The sequence below is a fragment of the Rhinoraja longicauda genome, chromosome 37 (genome assembly GCF_053455715.1).
Source record: "Rhinoraja longicauda isolate Sanriku21f chromosome 37, sRhiLon1.1, whole genome shotgun sequence".
NCBI classification, from domain to species: domain Eukaryota; kingdom Metazoa; phylum Chordata; class Chondrichthyes; order Rajiformes; family Arhynchobatidae; genus Rhinoraja; species Rhinoraja longicauda.
This window is the reverse complement of record NC_135989.1, coordinates 11,000,784-11,024,774: the sequence shown is the minus strand read 5'-3', so window position 1 is coordinate 11,024,774 and position 23,991 is coordinate 11,000,784. Positions and strand designations below refer to the sequence as shown.

The window sequence follows — 23,991 nt, the reverse complement described above, 5'->3', positions numbered from 1 at the left end:
ACAATATTCTAGATGTGGTCTTACCAGGGCCCTATACAACTGCAGAAGAACCTCTTTACTCCTATACTGAAATCCTCTCGTTATGAAAGCCAACATGCCATTAGCTTTCTTCAGTGCCTGCTGTACCTGCATGCCAACTTTCAGTGACTGGTGTACAAGGACACCCAGGTCTCGCTGCACTTCCCCCTTACCTAACCTGACACCATTGAGATAATAATCTGCCGCCTCATTTTGCCGCCAAAGTGGATAAGCCCACACATCAGCCCACTCACTCAAACTGCTCAGGTCACCCTGCAACCTCTTAAATCCACTTCGCAGTTCACACTGCCACCCAGCTTTGTGTCATCTGCAAACTTGCTAGTGTTCCTTCTAATTCCTTCATCCAAATCATTAATATATATGGTAAACAGTTGCGGCCCCAACACCGAGCCTTGCGGCACTCCACTCGCCACAGCCTGCTATTCTGAAAAGGATCCGTTTACTCCTACTCTTTGCTTCCTGTCTGCCAACCACTTCTCTATCCACGTCAACACCTGACCCCCAATACCATGTGCTCTAATTTTGCTTACCAATCTCCCGTGTGGGACCTTATCAAAGGCTTTCTGAAAGTCTAGATACACTACATCCACTGGCTCCCCTTCATCCATTTTACTTGTCACATCGTCAAATAATTCCAGAAGATTAGTCAAGCATGATTTCCCTTTCATAAATCCATGTTGACTTGAACTTATCCTTTTACTGCTATCCAAATGCACAGTTATTACCTCTTTAATAATTGACTCCAGCATCTTCCCCACCACTGATGTCAGGCTAACTGTTCTGTAATTCCTCGTTTTGGCCATCTCCTCCTTCATGCCAACTTTGGCCATCTCCTCCTTCATGCCTCTGTAGTTCCCCTTTGCTCAGTTGTAATACCGATACATCTGATTTCACCTTCTCCCTCTCACATTGCAGGTTAAATCTTATCATATTGTGGTCGCTACTTCCTTGTGGTCCTTTACCTTGCGTTCCCTTTATCAAATCCAGTTTATTACACCATACTAAATCCAGAATTACCTTTTCCTTTCTAAGAGCACTACAAGCTGCTCTTAGAAACCATCTCAGAGGCACCCTTTCTTCCAGTACCAACCTGATTTTCCCAGTCTACCTGCATATTGAAATCTTCCATGACTACCTTGGCATTGCCTTTCCTTTTGTGGAAAGTGGTGGAGATCGGAAAATGTGGTTAGCGGTGGAATCTCTTTGGAGGTGGCAAAAATATTGGAGGATAATGTGCTGCATGCGACGGCTGATGGGGTGGAAGGTGAGGACTAGGGGGACTCTGTCCCTGTTGTGACAGGGGGATGGGGGGGCAAGAGCAGAGCTGTGGAATATCGAGGAGACCCTTGTGAGGGCCTCATCTATGATAGAAGGGGGGAATCCCCGTGTTCCCTAAAGAACATTTCAGATGGCCGGGTATGGAACACCTCATCTTGGGCGCAGATGTGGTGTAGACGAAGGTTTGGGAATAGGGGATAGAGTCTTTGCAGTAGACAGAGTGGGAAGAAGTGTTCTTCCTTATCTCTGTGTCTCCCTCTCCCCTAACTCTCCGTCTGAAGAAGGGTCTTGACCTGAAACGTCACCCATTTGTTCTATCCAGAGATGCTGCCTGTCTCGCTGAGTTACTCCAGCATTTTGTGTACGGTGTAAACCACAATCTGCAGTTCCTTTCTAAACTATAAAGGTGTTTTGAATAAATAAGGAAATGGGGAATATTTTTAGTTTTAGAATTAGTTTTCAAGATACAGCATGGAAACGTGCCCTTTAGCAATGAGTGCTGGTGATGTGTAGCCAAGATGCTCTTGTATCTTTTGTTAAATCGAACCAGCCAATATATCACATTCCGGATGTTAGGGAGGGAAATAGTTTTCTGAGATTTAGTTTAGAGATATAGCATGGAAACTGGGCTTCTGGTCCACTGGGGCCACATCGATCAACCGTTCTCATTAGTTTTGTGTTATCCTACTTTTGGATGACTATGTTGGTGTTGCTTCTGACATTCATCCAGAAGCCAAATTTCTTTAAGTTCTTGCCAATTTCTGCCGTGCTCTTATGTTTGTATCTGACTCTTCCCTTTCCTGTCTAGATTTTTCGAACTTCATTTTGAGGGATAGGTTAGCAAACTGTATCCACTCTGAAACCACTGTCTCCCTCAGTTATCTCAACTGCATATCCCAACCCATGTCATGCAAGAATTCCGCTCCATTCCTTGTTTCATTGTCTCCATTGTATCCTCTCTGATGACAAGATTTTTCATGTTTTGCCTTTTAAAATATTGCAGTGAAGGAAAAAAATCAATTTTGGCATTTAATTTTTTTTGATTATTTGACTTTATTTATTGAAAATTGTTTGGGCCTAAATAATGATTTACAACTTATTTTAAGCTGCAACGTAATTAGTTATCGCACCCAAATTTCCAAAGATTGTCGTCAAACATCCTTAGGTCTTTACAGAGTTCTCGGAACTTCTCCTCTTGGCATTCTGCATTGCTTGGCCACCTTTCTATCCATGTTTTTTCTCCAATCAGATATCTCACTCTGAAATATTTGAAACGTCAGTAAAAATGAGGACAAGCATAGGGAACAGTTAACAGACATTTTCTAAATCGACAAGATGTCTGTTAAGCTCTTTGAAATTAACATGGGTTCATATAGGGCTAATACTGAGAAGATATTTCCACCTGCAGTGAATCCTGAAGTTGAAAATCATCAATGTAAAATAATCACCAATGAAAGATAGTGGAAATTTAGAACTTTCCCTCACAGGGAGCAGTTGAGGTGAACAGTACAGTACATTTGTAGTTGAGTGGAAGGAAGCTCACATGGACTAGTGCAACTGGATTGCCTATTTCTTGCCTCTTTGCTGCATTCAACAGTTACGCAAAATCCATCTGCAAATGATCAGATTATTCATGTTGATCTTTTATGCTTTTCCATCATTCAGGTTATTCTACAGATTCACTCATTACTAACATGGTCAATACTATCTACTGGAATTTTCATTGGCGTGTCGGCAGTGGAGAGAATTAGCAACTTCCCAAGCATTAATGATTGTTCCTGGATCCGGCATATACAGTAGATGCAGCAAAGAAGTCGGACCAGTTCCTCTATGTTCAAAAAGGTACAGCAATTCACGGAATACTCCAACTAACCTGCAGATGGTCTGTAGGAAGTATCCTGACTGATTACATCATATTCTTGTACGGCAATTTCAACACATAGGATTGTGAGAGGTTGCAGAGAATGGTGTGCTCGGCCCTGCCCATCATGGGTACAGCACCACCCACTCATCAAAAGCAGCCACACGAGGCACAGAATCAAGAAGAATAAGATCCATCAATCATTAAAGATCTCCACCATTTGGGCCATGCCATCGTCTCACTGTTAGGAGTTTCTTTCCTCGGTCATCAGGTTCTTGAACCCTACCATGAATACAGACCAGTCTTGTGGTCTGTTGTTACCAAATCAGTGTGGTGCAACCTGATAGAATGGTATCTTGATCTAGAAGATCAAGGCGCATGGGATCCAGTGCGACTTGGTATTTTCCCCATTGAAACAGAAGGCAATGATGGAAGGATCTTATTCTGGTTCGTGATCAGTGGTGTTGTTCTCGACCTTTTTTGTCTATGTTTCAATTCAATAACTTTTAAGAAAGTGTAGATTGGATTGATGAGTAAGTTTGCAGAGGGCACAAAAATTGGTGAATAATAATAATATATTCCTTTATTCGTCCCACACCAGGGAAGTTGCGGACAATGAAGTATGCTGTCAAAGGATACAGAAGAGAAATTGCAGACGGACAATCTAGGCAAGTGTGAGTCGTTGTAATTTGGGTTTTGAAATGCATGGAGAAAGTACAGATAACGGCAGGACCCTTAACATTACTGATGTAGAGAAGCATTTTGCCATCCATGAAAGTGACAATACAAATAGATGGATTGGGGAAGAAAGGCATATCGTATGCTTGTGGTTGGGACATTGGATATAAGAGATAGAAAGTCATATTGAAGCTTTGGTTTGGTCACATTTGGGATATTATGTACAATTCTGTTCCCCTTATAACAGGAAGGAAGCAACGCGAGTCCAGGCATTACCAGCATGCTGCCTGGATTAGAGGGTGTACAGCTATAAGGTTGGACAAACTTGGATAGATTTTTTTTTCTGGAGCATTGGAGATTGAGAGGAGACTTGAAATAAGTAAGTAAAATTATGAGAGGTTTGATTTAGGTTAGAGATACTGCGTGGGAACAGGCCCTTCAGCCCACCGGGTCCACCCTGACCAACACTCACCCAGTACACTAGTTCTGTCCTACACTCTAGGGACAATTTACAGGAGCCAATCAATCTTCAGTCTTTGCAATGTGGGAGGAAACTGAAGCACCCGTGGAAAAATCATGCTGTCACAGAGAAAACGTGCAAATTCCGTAAAGACAGCATGCGTAGTCAGGATCGAACCCGGGTCTCTAGGTTCTCAGTAAAGAACAACTGTGCCGCCCCTTAGAAAGGGGAGACAATCAGAATTTTTTTGCGAGGGTGGAAATGTCCAGTTTGGAAGGACATAGCTCTGAGGTCAGAGGAATGAAATTTAAAGGGGTAAATTTTGTTTTACACATGTTGGTTTACGTTGCCATGGGTACTAGTGAAAGCAGAATAGATAGTGGCATTTAAGAATGTTTTGATAGAGACATGAATGGAGGAAGATGGGTCATGTGCAGGGCAAAGGGAATAATCTAATTCGCTGTCATGTTCAGCAGAGAGATTGTGGGTCGTTTAGCCGACTGCTGTGCCATTCTGTTTTATGTTCTACAGATCTGGTCTCCATGTTGAAGACTATTCAGAATAAATGAAGTGCAAAAAGATTTAACAGATTGCTAGTCATTGAGTCATACAGTGTGGAAACAGGTCCTTCGGCCCAATGCACATGCTGACCAACATGCCCCTTCGATACTAGTATCACTTGCACGCACTTGGCCCATAAACCTCTAAACCTATCCTATCTAACCTGTCCAATTCTTTGGAAGGCTTTAAGATGTTGTACAAGAGGAGAGAGTCAAACTAGGTCTATACTCTCCAGAGTTTGCAACAATGAAGGGTAATCTCAAGGAAACATTCAAATTCTTATGGATTTTGACAAGGTAGATGCAGGACAATTCCCTGGAGGAAGATTTGTTGTAACAGAGAAGGTAAGTAGGTAAGGCCTGCATCCCTTGACCTTTGAAATATGCAGATACCTTTGGATACTCGTTAGTGTGAATGGTGAGAAATTAATTCTCAGCCTGGAATACCTAAAAGTCCCAGTCTTAAAACAAACAATAGCCTTGCCTGGCAAATATAAGAAGAAACTTCTTCTCTGTAAGGTTGAAAATCTTGCAAATGCCATACCCCAAAGGGGTGTGGGTATATTCAAGGCATAGTGAAGAGGTTGTGTTATGAAGTAACTCCAGATGTGACGTTAGTGCAGGAAGGTAGGGCTGAGGTAAAAGATCAGTGTTTAAGTAGCTGAACGGGTGTGAAGAGACACGCTGTAGTCAATTTATTCTATTTCTCCTCTTGTTAGAAAAAAGCTTTGGTATCCTGTAACATACGATTGGTTCGTTATCAATTTGGACATTGATCCCAGAGAACTCAAAAGTAGCATTGACTAAATTTCATTGATTGGAAAGATGGAGCGCAATTCCTGACACTCTACGATCAACTGCCTTGGTCCTTTGCTACTCAACAGCAGAGTGTGCATGCTCAGTCTGGGAAAGATCAGCCCTATGCTATGAAGATTGATCCGGCCATCAATACAGCCTGCTGCCTTATCACTGGATGTCGTAGACCAATATCAACTGACAGCTTATACATACTATCTGCTGAAGCGCCACCAGAGATTCGTCGCAGTGCAGTAAGCAGTAGAGAACGCCATCGCCAGACCACAGATGTACGACATCCCCTACTCAGCCATGAACCTGCAAAGAGTCGGCTAAAGTCCAGGAAAAGCTTCCTCAACGAAGTTGAACCAAATGCTGTAGCTGAAGGTACTAGAGTTGCATTATGGGAAGAGAGACTAGCCAATCTCCCATCAACAACATCCATGTCCATAAGTGCCAAAGAAGAACTTCCTTCTGTTGCCGAATCAAGCTGGGCTGAACGGAAATGCCTCAACAGACAGAGCTGGTACTGGTCACTGTAAAGTGACTCTCAAGAAGTGGGGTTATATAGACACTGAAGACGTCATCTGCATATGTGGCACTGAACCGCAAACTATTGAGCACCTATTGAGATGTCCTCTTTTGGAGCACGCATGCAAAGCTGAGGACCTCGCATAGAACTACGATATTGCTAAGAATTGTGTTTAGTTTTGGCTGAAACACAATATCTAGCATGTGTGGACACGATAAGAAGAAGATTGGTTGGAAAACATTGGGCTATTTTCACCAGGTGAAATTTGCTGCAGGAATCTAACCCCATTCCATTTTTTTGTGTTTTAATTGTCTGTGTAAATTATTATCTAGATACTTCATGCCTATTTGTAATCTCTCAGGAATTGTTAAACCTCCCCAGATTACCATTTTATCATATTTATGAAAGTAATGATTTTATTCTTTAAGTTAGTTTCTCCAGTGTTCAAATGTTAATTGAGCCAGAAAGTCAGAGAATGAACACGAGTTACATCAATTTGAATTTTGCAGCTTACCTCTCCCTAATAGCCCACAGATCTGTGCTTTGTCCCATTATTAGATAATCTTGGTTCAGTTCCACATTAAATTTATCATTACAGTTGATGTGTATGATTAGTTGTCTCTCTTCATCTTTATCGATTGCATCGCTTCCTAAAATAAAAATCCACACAATTACATGACAGATCAATTCTATCCACCATTGTTCAGCGCCATCAAATTTGCTGACAATGTGCTAAATTGTAGCTAATTAACACTTGAAACCTAATATGTTTATGACAAACTATGTAGTCATATGACAAACTAGCTTAAATGGCCAATGTTGTCCTGTAACTCATCACTTGCAATGAATTGGGAATCTTCATTTTGCTAATTAGAAAATATTTTTTGAGTCATGTCGCCTTCTGTTGGGTGCATGATCTCAAGGCTATGAATGTGAACTCAACATCTTTGTTATTTTGTGATTAAAATGATGAAATGTAAGGCAGTGTGTGAGAATGGTCTTGCTATTTAGATTTTGATTCCTTAGTTATTGATTCGTAATAGATGTTCATTCAGTAAGTGCATGCAAGGTACATTAATCTGCATAATGCGAGTATCTACAATATCCTTCTGTTCAAATGAATCGATGTGACAAAACAATGCAATTGTGGTAATAAAGAAATCATCTAGTCAGTAACACTTTCATTGTTGAACATTCTGGACCAGAACCAAACTTTGCGTTCAAAATTCGGATCTGGCCACAAATGTATGCCCACAGGTGCTGAAGGAAAGTTTGAAAATAAGATTCTGCTACTTACTCCTTGCCTGGTTATAGAAAAGGAGAAGTGGGGGACATTCTTGGCTTTCCTGGGAATTTCTTTCTGGGAAGTCCTGCTTTGTTCACCTCTGGGCAGGCAACTGTCTTTACTGCATGTGCTTGTTTCAAAATAATCATGCAAATTATTAAAAAATAGGTCAATTCATCCCCAAGGGCATTGGCTGCTATCCAGAGATAATCCCAACAGGCAGAAGTAAAGAAATGCCAACACCCCAATGTTTAGTAAGGGTACAGGCCCTTTGACCCAACTTGTCCTCTCTGACTGAATTGTCTTCCTGAGCTAGTCCCATTTGCCTATGTTTAGCACATATCCCCCTAAACCTCTCCTCTCAATGTACCTACCCTAATGTCCTTTAATCTATGTAATTGTCCCCACCCCTACTGCTTCCTCTGGCAGTTCATTCCATGCAGTTGCCATCCTAAGTGTGAAAACCTTGCCCTTCTGCTCCTTTTAAAATATTTCAACTCTTACCTGAAACATATGCCCTCTAGTTTTTAGATTCCTCTTTCCTGTGTAAAAGACTGTGACCATGCACATTACCTGTACCCCTGATGATTTTAAATGCCTCTATAAGGCCTTTACTCAGCCTCCTACACTCCAGTCTCTCCTTAACTCAACCCCGATAACATCCTTGTAAATCTCTTCAGCACCCTTTCCAGCTTAAAGACATCCTTCAAATAGCTGGGGAACTAGAACTGCACCTAGTACATTTGCACCTAGTACTCCAAATGTGGTCTCACTAATGACTTGTGGAAATGTGCAAAAGCTGTCCAGTACAAATATTCTATTCCAACGTTGCAAATACTCTTTGCCTTCAATTACTATAGGGTGTTTAGAGCTAGTCCTGTCAGGGATGTGTGACCATTTCTGTTAAGTGGGATATTTCCCAAACATGGTCCAGTTTTCGTAATCTTGCTACTTCTTTTTCTTAAACTTCACTCCTCTTTTAAACTATTTTCTTTGATGATGCTTTTGCTATAATTCTTCGTAAACATTTCAAAAGATACCCAAAAAATCATGTGCATGTCAAATAAGAGTTCAGACGACTCTAAATCATGCTTTACAAGTGTACAATCTCAGGATAAAATTATCCAGATACTTGTATAAATTTTGTGCTCTATTCCAAACCATGTATGACCAAAAATGTGCACTTCACATGTAGAACTTTGCCCATGGAAGTGTATAAATATATCCTTGTACCTCTGTGCTGCCATGGTCCTCAGATATAGAAAGTACTCACCTTGTTTGATAATTTTGAGAATTTTCATTGTGTAGTATATGTAATTGTCTCTCTTTTCCTTTCCAGTCAATGTCACTTTGTAAACTAAAAAAGAAAATTGTTTTAAAAAACTGTGGCGTGGACGATGGCCAAATCCAATTTGAAATGGCATTAGTATGATCTATATCCAGTTCTAAAACTGGACACATAATTCTTGGGGGGACCTTTCCCATTCTGCAAATCGCTCGCCTCCCTGCACTAAATCATCCTTCAAAAGCAATCCAACAGCCTCCATGGAGGTGACAAAGACAACAAAGAACAGGACAGTTCTCGTGTTTATATTACAGAATATGACAGTTCTGGTCAATGTGACACATGTCACGAGGGAGACCAGAAGACCAATAAGGCGCATTGTAAATATCTGACCATAGGAGACGGTCGTAACCTCCCTTGGAATGTGAACCCCTATACAATTGGGCAATGCTGAAAGAAACGTCATTCTCTCTGAAGATGCACCAGGGTGATTTCCATGCCACTGTCCATTTGTGAAGAGTGGAGATGTTTCCAAAAATATATTTCATGGAAAAATCTCAGTTCTTTATCACAGATGCAGGAACACACAAATGTTGTAGCAATCCATTAACGAAAATGGAGTGGATTCATTTGTCCATGTTGGTTGACCTGGACAGTAAGATGCAAAGACATCTTAAGTACACCTGGCCTTTCCTGGCTAATTACTGATTTGCCATACGTGTGGACAGGATCATTAGAGATAATTTGGTGACTGCTTTTGAAAAATCTCTGCTATGGAAACCATTATATTGCATGCTCCAAATGTCTGTTGACTGAACACATCTAGAATACAATGCTATTGATGGAGCACATTGTTATGGTTGCCTTTCTGTTCTAACTGCTGCTCTCTGGATAAGAACAGTAGATTATGTGGCCCATGTTTAAAAAAACATTTTGGTTTACAACAATCCAGTAGTTTAACAGTTATCATTACTCATTCTTTTAAATGTCAATTTTATTTAATCCCTCATTTGCATTAATAGGATATGAAAACCACAATTTGTGATCAACAGTTTTTTAAAATGGCTACAGTAACTTGTGGTTAAGTTACTGAACACTGACAGAAATAAAATGTGTTAATCAACATATTGGCCAAACAGGATTATACCAAGAGTAATGAAATATGCATAAATCTTTGCGATCAATCAGCAGATAGACACAAAGTGCTGGAGTTACTCAACGGGTCAGGCAGCACCTCTGGACAAAAAGGATGAGTGACATTTCGGGTCAGGACCCGAAACATCACGCATCCTTTTTCTCCACACTTTGTGTCCATTTTTGGTATAAACTAGTGTCGGCAGTTATTTGTTTCTAAAGATCAATCAGCAGACGTCGAACATAGTGTGATTAAAGATAGCTTTACCGTAATCACTTCCTCCTTCACATGAAACCTCATCACGTATTGTAGGATCTGTTTGGTCTGTCTTTAATGAAACGCAGCTTTCTGCAGATGCAGAAGAAAGAAAAAAAATATTTTCTGAAGTAACTCTGGTTAATTTCTTTTCAATGATTGCCCATTGATCAACGCTCTGACTCCTTTCTTCAATAGGCTATCAATATTACTTGATTACTTGATCCAGTAAGTGCTTGATCCAGCAAGCACATTCCTACTTGCACACACAAATAAAATACTAGATTCTGTCTGCATTTTGCTTTTTGTGAGCAAGTTACAATGAGAGGTTTGTGACAGCAAAGACCCAGCAAAGTCCCATGGACAACAGCAGGAAAATATAATCAAATATTTTATCTATCGCGTATCTCTATTAAGCAAAGAAATTGGTCCCAGGAAAAAGGATCTGGTTTAATAAATACTGAAAATTCACTATATTTAATTATAGTTGTAGTAATTGCTAAATCAATACTTTTCTTTCTCATCCTTCCTCCATAACACTTGCTCTTCCTGTTATCTGCTTGAATACATCTCTTTTACCAGTTTCTTAATTTCTAGGCAAAATCATGTTTAACATACCCAGAAGGTACATTCATGCATTTTTCTTGAATCTTAATTCATTGACATATCCAGTAGAGTATTTTAGTTGCGTTTAGAGTAAAAGTGTCTTAGTCATAGAGTCATACAGCATGGAAACAGGCCTATCGACCCAGCTTGCCCACACTGATCAATATACCTTACGAACACAAATCCCACCTGCCTGCTTTTATCTCATATCCTTCTAATCTATGTACCTTTCCTATCTATGTACCTGTCCAAATATCTTAAATGGTGTAAAAGTACCTGCCTCAACTACCTTATCTGGCAGCTTGTTCCATATTCACACGCCATTCTTTGTGTGAAAAAGATGCCCCTCAAATCCCTATTAAATCTTTCCCATCAAAATGCTTTCATAATAATATTTTGCAGTGGATAAAATATAGGCTAAGTATATAATATCGGGCAACTGCTTTCCATGCAGGAAGTCAGTGGAAACCTGCGGCACTATTCTGCAACCGACATGAAATTCTGTTCTTACAGAGATTAATCACCTGCAGAGACTGACTACCACCTTTTAATTCATGGAGACTTATTTACAACTGAACAGTCAGACCTGTGGTTGGAACTGTAGATCGTCAAGGAGAGAATAACTATGCCAAAGGGATTGATGTACATACAAAAAATGATATTTATCTCATGGGGCTGGCTACCTTAGCAATCAGAATATTGCTGGATATAATTCATATTAAACATTCATAAACTTTCAGATTTCACTGTTATTACCTCATGTAACTGCTACCGACCAGCAGTCACAGAAATAGGTGCTCTGCTAACATGGAACTGAGCATTAGAGCATGTGGTCATAGAATCTTCTGATTCAATGTTATTTTTTCTGATGGTACATGCAAGTATGGTGTACCAGTACCTTCAAATAGTTAAAAACAAAACAGATGTATAGCTGTCCATGGTGTTGCGTGAATAGTTATATGTGCATTGGCACATTTGTCCTCAAAAATGGCACAGGCTCTTTTTCAAGTAGAATATTTATATATAGACCTTGCACTAGGTTGGAGGAGGATCAGTGAAAACAAATTCCACTGATTTGTTTGAAAGGGGCCAGCAGTGAAGGACTAAGGAAAATGTTTTGTGAATTTTACTTTCTTTAAGTTTTAGGTTTAGAGATACCGCGGCAACAGGCCCTTCAGCTCACCAAGTCCGCGCCGACCAGCGATCCCCACACATTAACAAAGTCCTACACACACTAGGGACAATTGTTTTTTAACATTTACACCAAGCCAATTAACCTACAAACCTGTACGTCTTTGGAGTGTGGGAAGAAACCGATGATCTCGGAGAAAGCCCACACAGGTCACGGGGGGAACGTACAATCTCCGTACAGACAACACCCGTAGTCAGGATCGAACCCGGGTCTCTGGTGCTGCAATCACTATAAGGCAGCAACTACCGCTGCGCCACTGTGCCGTCCTGTGTTAAGTTGTGTTAAGTTATCTTGTTTTTCAGGTTTCTTTTTAATTTAGGGTTTTAAATTGTTTACTAGTATTTCAGATTTTAAGAAATGTACGGTCTTTGACAACATTGGCAAAGACAGGATATGAGTGAGCCACTTGCCAAGTAGGTTTCTCTTTGTCTGCCGGGTAACTTGCTTTGGCTGCTCCATCAGACATTTTGTTTTGCATCTGAAATCCCTTCAACCACAGACTCTTACTGAAAATGATTGGACTGACCTTCCAGCATTTTCTTTACTGGAACAATAATGCAAAGTAATTCCATATTTTCTTTTGAGTGTAGGCAATTCATTGGATTGGATCAGAATTTGATTCTGCAATGAGTGAAAGAATAGGACAGAGCAACAAATAAACAAAAAATACTTCAAAATCTGTCTTACCTTCAGCACATCTGCACACTTCATCAAGACATAGTTTATTTAGCATACCACTGTTTTCGGGGACATTGTAGAATTTAGTGCAATTCTTTGCTATAAAAAGAGGGAAAAAATTATGTGACCACAACAAAGTTCTGATTTCATGAAAATAGCTTCAGTTTTCTATTAACTCAAACATGTGTGTAAAAATTCTCTCTTGATTAGAAAAAAAACGAAAACTAATTTTAGTAATGAATAAATTCATATCCGTGCTGAGCATTTACTTATGTTAGATAGGTTAATGTTAATAAATGTGCAATGGATTGCATTGAAATTTTACCCTTAATTTGCATCTGTCTCAGAACAATTTAGCATTGATTATTTTTTGGAAGAAAGCTATTATGTACAATATTTTTAAATTTCCCGATCCATTGTTCACAAATCCATTTTGTTGTTTTTTGTTGTTTCTACCCCCTAAAGAAATCAAACTAAATTAATAAGACACCCTTCTGAGTGCTCACTTGTATCATAATATGAATATATCTTGACAGCAGCTGGTTGAATCAGTCCAACGTTGTAGAATTGGTGCACTTTAAACGCAACGCAGCTCTCCTCGAGATTTGACACCTGCGAGACAATGTTACGATTCATGTATCAGATTCATGTACGATTCATGTAACAGATTCACGTTTGATCAGTTCCTGATTAGCTACGAATTGTTCGGAAATCCATGCAGTATCCTAAATACATATTCCCTCCAGCACTGGTACATTATAGCTGTAGGGTTCCATCCACCAAATGAACCTCAATGGCTCAGCATCCTTGTCAGTACATCCTAAACATGTGATTTTAAACATAGGAAAGACAAAGGCAGCAGATGCATGAGAACACCACTGGCCACATATTTGTCTTCAAGTTGCACATTGTGTTTTCGTGGTAACTATGCCTTGAATGCCATGTCTTGATCTCACTATCTTCATTGGAAACTATTCCATTGACCAAAGTGACAATGCACACACATGGAGCAGTCAAGATTGATTGTTTAAACATTTAATTAATGGTGTGGTAAAACATTGCACTCCACCCCTGTGCTCCACCACTGCCACAGCTTAAACCCCATCCTGAGAACCAAAATCCCTCACCAGAATTTATTTTTAATCTTTTGGGACAAGGAATTTTCCACTCATTCCCAGACCCACAAAAACAGAAAAAGCTCATAATGTTTGTGGGAGCATTCTAAGCACAAAGTGTGTCAGCATTTTACATTTTAAAAATAGTTATTTGGAAGTCTTTTTCTCATAATTATCAAAATATAGGAATCTCTTACCTTGTTTACATAAATGATCAGTGATCCTGCGGTGGACAATGCCGTGTCTACTTCAAATCTTGAAATATAATTCTCAATTACATCATTAAGCTGGAAGGATGATAGAATATTTGTTAGTAATGCATGGTTTGTTAAAAAAAAGTTCAATGATGAAATAGTAATCTGATGTAAATATAAGTCCATTATCTATCTATCTATCTATCTATCTATCTATCTATCTATCTATCTATCTATCTATCTATCTATCTATCTATCTATCTATCTATCTATCTATCTATCTATCTATCTATCTATATACTACTAAAACTCAGATCTTGTAGCGTTGTATATATATTCCACTGATGTCGGCTGAATACGGCAACTCCGGCAAAACGGTGAACCGTAGCGCCACGATTTTTGTACCGCATTAATCAGCATGCGGTTCGCTGCTGGAAAATGATATTTTTATTTAATTCGGACGCATATTTTTTTAAGTTACAGAGGTCTAAAGGTGCTGCCCCCCCTCATTTATCGAAGTTTTGACAGAAGGGGGGCGCTGCGGTCCGGCAGTGCTCAGTACGCATGCGCGGAATCTCCTCACTCTGTACTCAGCACGCATGCGCGGCATCTCCTCACTCGCACCAAAACAATGGACGCCGTTAGCGGCGCAAGCCCGCGATTTCACCGGCTCACCTCTCCTCTCTCCCCTTGCTTCTCTCCTCTCTCCCACACCCGGGAGAACATCTCCCCGCTATCCCCCCCCCCCCCCCCGGGCCCCCTCCCCCCTCACTCTCTCCCCCCTCCACAAATACCGCCCCATCTCTCATCACCCTCCCCCCCTCCATCCTCAACACCTCCCTCCACCACTCCCTGGGTGTGGGCACGGGCCCAACGGGCCCGCTTTGAACGGGCACACTTGTTCTAGTATACTACTAAAACTCAGATCTTGTAGCGTTGTATATATATTCCACTGATGTCGGCTGAATACGGCAATTCCGGCAAAACGGTGAACCGTAGCGCAAAGGTTTTTGTACCGCCTTAATCAGCATGCGGTTCGCTGCTGGAAAATGGTATTTTTATTTATTTCGGACGCATATTTTTAAAGTTACAGAGGTCTAAAGGTGCTGCCCCCCCTCATTTATCGAAGTTTTGACAGAAGGGGGGCGCTGCGGTCCGGCAGTGCACAGTACGCATGCGCGGAATCTCCTCACTCTGTACTCAGCACGCATGCGCGACATCTCCTCACTCGCACCAAAACAATGGACGCCGTTAGCGGCGCCAGCCCGCGATCACCGGCTCACCTCTCCTCTCTCCCCTTGCTTCTCTCCTCTCTCCCACACACGGGAGAACATCTCCCCGCTATCCCCCCCCCCCCCGGGCCCCCTCCCCCCTCACTCTCTCCCCCCTCCACAAATACCGCCCCATCTCTCATCACCCTCCCCCCCTCCATCCTCAACACCCCCCTCCCTCCACAACTCCCTGGGTGTGGGCACGGGCCCAACGGGCCCGCTTTGAACGGGCACACTTGTTCTAGTATACTATTAAAACTCAGATCTTGTGAATATATATATATATTTTTTTTGGGTTTGACCTGAATATATCGTATATTTATACGTAACAGCGATTGCAGCAAAACGGCGGACCGTAGCACGACGGTTTTCGCACCGCCTCAATCGCCAATCTCGCGCTCGCTCGGCCGTGATATTTTCATTTAATTTGGTCGCGTGTTTTTTAAGTTACAGAGGTTTTAAAGCGCTGCCCCCCCCTTTTTCAGGGGGGCGCTGCGGTGCAGGTTTAAAAATTACCTTTTAAACTTATGCTGGCCGTGTTCAGCTTTCGATGTCAAAATGGGACCCGCCCGAGTGATGGGAGTGGCGGCCAATGAGGGAGGGGGGCCACAATGACCGCCGGGGTGGGACCCGCCAGAGTGATGAGCGTGGCAGCCGATGGGAGTGGGGGGGAGGGGAGGGTTTCTGAGCCGGCGAATTGCTGCTGACGTTTGTAAATGCGCTTCCCCTCGCCGGGAGGACCAGCGCCCATCCCGGCGTGCCCCGCACCTGACCTTCCTCCCATGGTGCAGCGCCGTGGCAGAGGGTCCAAAAAGGTGGCCATCACTGCCATTTGCCGAGAGGTTTGTGTTTGTGTGTGTGTGTGTGTGTGTACCACGCTGCCCGCCGGGAGATTGGTCACCGCTTTCGCCCGGCCACAGCGCCCCGGACCGTCACCAACCATATAAGGGGGGTTGAGGGGGGATGGAGTGGGTGTGTGGGGGGGGAAGGAGGGGAAGTGTGGGGGAAGGGTGGGGAGGGTTAAGGAGGGGGAGGGCGAAGGGTGGTTGGAGGAGAGAGGGGGAAGTGCAGGAGAGCACCGTGGAGTGGGGGGGGGGGGATGAGGGGATAAGGGGGGGTTAAGGGGGATGGAGTGGGTGGGGGGAGGAGGGGGGGTGGAGTGGGGGGAGGGGAGGAAGTGGGGATTAAGGGGGGGTTCAGGGGGGATCAAGTGGTTGAGTGGGAGGGAGGGCTTGAGAGGAGGGATAAGAGGGGATGGATCGGGGAGTGAGGGGGAGTGGGGGAGGGTGCTGGACCAATGCAGGAGAGGTTTGGGCCCTACGGGTTCACTTGGTCTAGTGTGTTTTAAGAGTCTCAAACCCATTTGGTGGTAGTAGCAGAGTTCAAGAGGCAACTGCGCAAAAGGCTTCGAAAAAGGGAAGTACAATTAGGTTGGATTCAACTTTAACTGGGAGTAACAATGAAACTGAAGGGTGAGAAAATTACCAAAGAACTGTGAAAGTGAGGGGGACATGGCTTGCAGTAGCCGGTGGGAATCATTAGGTAAACATTTTGCTTCACATTCTTTGAACATCTCCAAATTAACATTTCAGTGAAAGGTTCTCCCTTTACCCGATTAACTGTGAGCATTGTTTGATTTAAACTGAGATGACTTGGTTCAATCAATGAAGTTACCTGGAGTATTAGAAACAAGGAACTGCAGATGCTGGTTTCCAAAATAAAAACAAAAAGTGCTGGGGTAATCCTTAGAGTACCAAACCAAAACATCACCTATCCATGTTCACCAGAGATGCTGCCTGACCCTCTGAATTGCTCTAGCACTTTGTGCCTTTTTCTAATCCAGAATAATAGACAATAGGTGCAGGAGTCAGCACCACCATTCAATGTGATCATGGCTGATCATTCTAAATCAGTACCCTGTTCCTGCTTTCTCCCCATACCCCCTGACTCCGCTATCCTTAAGAGCTCTATCTAGCTCTCTCTTGAATGCATTCAGAGAATTGGCCTCCACTGCCTTCATAATGTGCAGACTTGGTTCACAGTTGTTAGGTTATGGTTACTGCCCATGTTGAATGTCTCAAACCCATTAGAACACATCCCTTTTGTATCCTTAGTTGGAGATATGTGAACATTTCCTCAAAATAAATTGAAGTCATTCTTGATGAATTAAAACATAACATACCTGATTCAGATCCTGAATATCTGGAGTGAATCCAGTTAACATGGAAATATCGAAAATAACCATTGAGGTTTCTGTTGCACCAAGGTAGCTGTGAAGGACAAATTAAAATAGATTAGTAACAAGACAGATCTCGGGACTTAACAACAGGAGAAAGCAGAGAGCCAAGTGAAGGTGCTTCCAGTATCGACACTCTCAGCAATCAATCATTTGGCATTGTTCCATTCTGTGGATTTATTTAATCCTGATGGAGACTACCCTCATATTCTGTAACATTGCCCTTGATTTGTACAATGCGTGTAGGTTCTCAGACTTAGAGAAGATTACAGAAGCATCCTCCTGCCAATGGGATCAGCGGATGTTGTAGTTACACAAGCCTTTACTCCTATCAAAGGCCAATGGCCAAGAAAGCATACCATCTTAGAAGGCTTAGGATGTTCGGCATGACCCAAACAACTCTCACCATCTTCCCAGCTGCTATCATGCAAATTAACCATTCTATCGCAAACTTTATCAACCACTCTATCAACAGCCAGAGAACGTTCCTGACCTATCATCTACATTGGAGACCCTCAGACTATCTTTAATCGGACTTTATTGGACTTTATCTGGCACTAAACGCTATTTCCTTTAGCCTGTATCTATACACTCTGGAAAGCTTGATTGTAATCATGTATTGTCTTTCCGTTGACTGGACAGCACACAATAAAAACATTTTTCACTGTACCTCGGTACACTAAACTAAACTAGATACCATCTTGTTCTCCACCAACACCAGCATATAACCACTGTCCTGGCATGTATAGTCTCCCAGACGTAGTGTAACTTACTGACCTGACAACATCTCTCTTTGTCTGAAGAAAAAACTGAAATCCTTTCACTTGCCACCTCCATGTAGTTAGAATGTGTGTTGCTGCCGTCTGTCAGTGACATGCTCGTAATGGCTGATGTCATCTGACTGCAGCAGAGCAAAGAGGGAATTGGCACTGAAATGAGTGAGTTTCATGCACAAGACATGTTTTCGGCTTTGTGTCTGGATGTAAACCATACTGACACTTTCACAGTGGTGGTTTTTCTTTGTGGGAAATTCAGTCTGGTGTTCATAGAAAAACACTTGTTCTAACAGAAAGAGAAATCTAATGGATTTCAATGGTTTGGAACTTGCTTCTGCAAATGACAAACAATCTTTGGTCAATAGTTTTAAATTTATGAACAATTGATTTTTGTTAACTGAGGTCACAGATAGTTTTGAAGAAAAGACAAGGAAATGGAATAAGATCACAAATCAATTATGATCTAACTGAGTAATGGAACAGGCTTGAGGGGCTAATTGGACTCTTGAGATATCCAATGTTTCTATATTTTTATGGTTTCTCTAAATCAAAATTCCTGCTTGATTACACATCACAATCATTAAGCTCATTAAGATCTGAGCTACTTACCGCGCGCAGATCTTTAGCAGGAGCGAATTTAGAGCAGGTCGCTGAACTAGAAATATGCAAAACAAGGTAAATTACTATAATCCCATATACTTCGATTCCTAATTGTAACTAACATAAATAAGTGTAATTTTTCATGAGATTTAAGTAGTTGTTAAAATTACTTTCTGAAGCAGTATAGGCGGCACAGTGGCGCAGTGGTAGAGTTGCTGCCTTACAGCGCCAGAGACACTGGTTCAATCCTGCCTATGGATGCTGTCTGGATGGAGTTTGTATGTTCTCCCTGTGACTGCGTGGGTTTTCTCCAAGTGCTCCAGTTTCCTCCTACACTCCAAAGACGTACAGGTTTGCAGGTTAATTGGCTTTGGGAAATTGTAATTATCCATAGTGTGTAAGATAGTGCAAGTGTATGGGGTGATCACTGGTCTGTGTGGAATCAGTGGGCACATGGACTTGTTTCTACACTGTATTCCTAAAGTCTAAAAACAAATAGCTGCTGTAATGTAATAGCCATCTGGACAGAGCAAGATTTCAACCTATCAGGTTGAGTACCCTCCTGCTGCACCTATTTTCTATGTTTCTTTGTTTCTAGGTGCAGCTTTTGAGGGAAAAGTATTGGCCAGGATACCAAAGAATACCATTCGCCTGAAAGCTCAGACAAAACATTCATTCATATCTGATTGAGAAGATATCACCAACAGTGCAGCATTCACTTAATGTTACACCATTGCACAGCTAAACCATGTGGTTATATATCTGGAGTACAATCTAAATCCATAACTTTTTTGGAAGCAACAGCTTTAGCAACAGAGTCAAGTGGGTTTTTAGCTGTGAACTTTTAACCTGATGCCGTGATCCCACTTTACTGGCTATTTGATGCATGTATCAGTGAAAAGAGTCAAATTGCTGTGGAACGATTTCTCTGGTCAATTCAACATTTTTAATCTAATTCAATATCTGCAAAATTAGTTCAGATGTGGAATTGAGAGGGGAAAATTAGACAATTCCTGGAGCCCAGATGCTCGTCATAAGTGCCTGGCACCAGGATCACTTTGCTGAACTCCGATGCTCCGCGAGATCTATTCCAACTTTAAAGACATCCTGAAGCATCCATTGGCTTGAAAATTTACATCAGAAAGAGGCTATTTGGCCTTTTGCATCCATATTAATCGAAAGCATACAAGATGAATCACATTTCTCCGATGTTTAGGGCTCAAATGCTCAACCAGCTATTTTTTTAAAAGTTGCAATAGTTTCTCCATCTCCCATCTTTTGAGGCAGCCAATTCCAGACCCCGACCACTAATGATATAAATATTTAATTTTTCTCAACTTCCCTCACATCTTTACTTCCATTATTGATAATCACCATCACTACTCCTGCTTGATATCAACTTTCCTGCAATGTTAATCACCTTGGAAAAACCTTGCAGTATTTAAAGTGACAAGCATGAAGATAACTCTTAACTGCTGCAAAGTCTAATAACAAAGTATCTGAAATAAAAATGATACTTTATTGGAAGATTGGCAACCAAACTATTACAGACTCGCTGCTGGTACATATTACTGTGTTACTTCATCACACTCCTGAATTAAAAGATAGGCAGCTGTTTCCTGCTGCTAAGTTAACATTCGTTTTTTTTAGGTCATCAAGACCTGGTTGACTTACAGACATGTAGAGGGACTGACAGAGGGATAGTTATGAAGCTAGGAGAGAGAGAAATGGGGGATTCACAAGAACGATAGAGTAGAGATGGTTCTAGAATAAAAAGGATATGGTGAGATCTTATTTAACTTTTCTTGACAAAGTCCAAGAATTTCAACTATGATTCTTGCTTTTTTAACTTTTGTTTCATAGTTTGCTGTGGAGCAACTCGTACAGAGAAGCTAATTATTAAGAAATAAAGCTCCCAGTGCACTGCTCACCTTTCTCAACATTTTGAACAGTTATGTTCAAATTGAAACTCTTACATTCCTTTTTATCCATGGGCAACAATGCATAGTATGTTCCCAAAACCTGTATAAAAGAAATAAAGTTAGAGGTTACCTGTCAGAAGTCAAGAGTGTTTTATTGTCATATGTCCCAGATAGAACAATGAAATTCTTACATGCTGCAGCACAACAGAATATGTAAACATAGTACACTGTAAACAATATAATAAATGAGAGAGAAAAAAAAGTTCAATGTGTATATAGACGTACAGGTATGTAGGTTAATTGACTGGGTAAATGTAAAAATTGTCCCTAGTGGGTGTAGGATAGTGTTAATGTATGGGGATCGCTGGGCGGCACGGACTTGGAGGGCCGAAAAGGCCTGTTTCCGGCTGTATATATATGATATGATGATATGATATATACACATACTCACAAGTACACACACACACACACACACATATATATATATACACACATATATATATACATACATACATATATATATATATGTGTGTACTTCTGTGTATATATACACACTGAACTTTTTTTTCTCGTTTATATATATATTATATATATTTATATATACATACACACACGCATACACACACAATAAAAACAATAGTAGTGCAATAATAATAATAATTATTATAATTATATTGTAGTTCAGAGCTTATTTGAGGTTGTAGTGTTTACTAGCCTGCTGGCTGTGCCACTGTTAGACCAGGAGTTTGACCACTGATAAAATAAAGAAGTAAAGGTAGCATTATTTTAAAATATGTACATTATATATTTTTATCAGATAACACTTGGACTGTCTTGTCCAATTCTACTTCTTCCTCAACCATTCTCCAAGGAAGTGGCTCTGTTCTTTAAGGTTTAATTGTTTTTAATGCATCATTTTGTTAGCTGGATTGAGGTTGTTAACAATGTTAGGTATATTTGCTTTTGATTCTATTTCTGTGATAGGTGGTAAATTATGATCATTCTGTATACAACGTTGATATAGAAGCACTGTAGAAGGTTTGAGAATGATTCGCAAGGATGACATTACAACTGAGAAGATATATATTGATAAACCAAATGACTTGTTTTAAATAAAACTGACTCCAAATATGTTCATTCACTGCTCCCCACACCCCCTCCCCCTTTTATCTTCTCCCTAATCTCCCCCTCTTCTCTTTCTTCCTCGCTGTTTAACTCTCTCTCATCTTTCTTCATCCACTCATCCTTCTTCCTTTTTCTCCCACGCTGGAAATCCCAGTCCCACAACACCCACTTCACTCTCCCATCCTCGCCAGACCCAATTTATGCAGTTCTTGAAACAAATTGGTTATCCATGATTCAAAATGGAAGTGGGAATGGGGAGGAACTGTGATCCAACACCATTGGTAGGTGTCCATAGTCATACGGTTGGGGATTGGGGGGGATGTCTACCATTCAATGCTGCATGTGACCTGCAAAAGTACTGCAAGTTGTATGAGTAAGGCATTCATTTACTGTTTTAAGTTGCTCTTGCGATGCTCATGTGTTTTAAAGGCAAATAATTGGCAACCCTAATTATAATAACCCTAACTAAGAATTTCAGAAGCATTAGAGTCATACCACGTCGAAATAGGCCCTTCAGCCCAACTTGCCCACACAGGCCAACATGTCCCAGCTGCACTAGTCCTGCCTGTGTTCAAGATCAAGATTTCAAGATTTCAAGATCAATTTATTGTCACATGTTTGGCACATATCCCTCCGAACCTGTCCTATCCATGTACCTGTCTAACTGTTACTTAAACGTTGCGATAGTTCCTGCATCAACTACCTCAGTCGGTACTCGGTTTGGGCGTCTATTTGCATACCTTGGGTATGCAAGCAAAGAATTTCACTGTGAATTGTAACATGTGACGGCAAAGTATTCATTCAATCATCCTCTGGCAGCTCATTCCATTCTGTAAGCTTAATCAGGTCTTCCTTTCCTTTTTCAGTTTCCTTCCACTTTGACTGAAAAATTGTGAAGAAAGATTGACAGTTCCCAAACCCATATCCTATAAATTTATTGATTATTGGTTCCATCATTTTGCCTCTCAAAGTAGAGAAACCACATTTTCTGCCTGTTAGCTTAGAGCACTTCACTCTTTCTGAATGAATGGCTCATAATCTCTCCCACCTCTTTCCAAAATTACAGGTGCTCTCCGAATTACTTAAGATATGACCTAAGGAAATTCATCTTTTCACTAATAAATACAAACTAGGTATGTATTAAAAAATCTGGATCATCAAGGATTTTTGTAGTAGAATTGTCAAAGTTTTAAAAAAGCGAATAATTCATGCTAAAAATATCTGCACAGGTTTCTGAGAGTTTAAAATGTGCTTTAACTAAATAGAAATATCTTGTTGGAATTTCATGCACCTCCTGACGGCCTAACTATTTTGTGACCATACTCAGAAATTGGCTGCAAATGAGTGACTTCTGTTGTTATTTCAGTTCCCCACTTGCTTTCCCTTGCTGAGAAATTGTTTCCGATTAACGGATAAATTGGTTTGTGGCTTCACCAAGGGAATGCCTGCACCCATCACATTGCCAGTATGGTTTTTTATTTATTATTTCCCACTTAATTTAACTTGTCAATTTGGTCTGCTCTAATGCCTTGCTTACTATATGGGACAAACCTCTGAAGATTATTATCTTGTCTGAGGCAGAACCTTGCATGTGCCTAAGATCCTAAAGCTAAACTGTCTTGGAGTTATGCTCCTGGCAAGTTCACCCATGGCAGATGGGTAAAGGGAGAAGTTCCTGACATAGTGCGGCCCAAGAAAAATACCTCAATGGTGGAAAGGGGCGGAGGATGGTAGCTGACCAGCAGGTGGAGAGCACAAGATCTGACCAGGCAAAAGGTGGCTGCAGTAGGGAGAGTGTATCAACCGCCGTGGAGTCCATGCCGTTGAACACGGATCTTTCTCTGTCAGGGATCGTGTGGTGGGTCTCTGTGGGACACCATCTCCCTCTGGTGACAGGTGTCACATGTAGGTGACCACCTGGAGGGAAATTAAGTCAGTAACTTCAAGATCTGCCTTTTAAGCTAATTCAAGTCCTACAGAATGGACCCACTAGGAGGGTAACCATACTTGACTTTGTGGGTGGTGCCCACGATGACAACTCTGTGCTTTCTAAACTTCTAATCATCTGCCCCAGAATGTACAAACGTATACACATGACTTGAGAAGTGGAAAA

The 23,991-nt window shown here is 41.2% G+C and overlaps 1 protein-coding gene and 1 long non-coding RNA gene across 2 annotated transcripts in view; one reads left to right on the top strand and one right to left on the bottom strand.

Moving 5' to 3' along the window:
* Positions 1 to 2,373: 2,373 nt before the first annotated feature.
* Positions 2,374 to 23,991, bottom strand: part of LOC144610500 (complement C3-like) — a 104,261-nt gene continuing 82,643 nt past the window's right edge. The window contains exons 32-41 of the mRNA XM_078429252.1: positions 20,763 to 20,853; positions 18,841 to 18,886; positions 17,402 to 17,489; positions 13,952 to 14,041; positions 13,146 to 13,251; positions 12,649 to 12,738; positions 10,176 to 10,256; positions 8,762 to 8,845; positions 6,718 to 6,853; positions 2,374 to 2,576 (exon numbers count right to left, since the gene is read on the bottom strand). Of these exons, the coding sequence (XP_078285378.1) occupies positions 2,435 to 2,576; positions 6,718 to 6,853; positions 8,762 to 8,845; positions 10,176 to 10,256; positions 12,649 to 12,738; positions 13,146 to 13,251; positions 13,952 to 14,041; positions 17,402 to 17,489; positions 18,841 to 18,886; positions 20,763 to 20,853 (954 nt within the window). The 3' untranslated portion in view covers positions 2,374 to 2,434. The remainder of the gene's footprint in view (positions 2,577 to 6,717; positions 6,854 to 8,761; positions 8,846 to 10,175; positions 10,257 to 12,648; positions 12,739 to 13,145; positions 13,252 to 13,951; positions 14,042 to 17,401; positions 17,490 to 18,840; positions 18,887 to 20,762; positions 20,854 to 23,991) is intronic.
* On the top strand, positions 2,384 to 7,141 carry LOC144610503 (uncharacterized). Its single transcript, XR_013549430.1, has 4 exons — positions 2,384 to 3,159; positions 3,780 to 3,852; positions 4,104 to 4,235; positions 5,596 to 7,141. It is a non-coding gene; the product is annotated as an uncharacterized LOC144610503 (long non-coding RNA).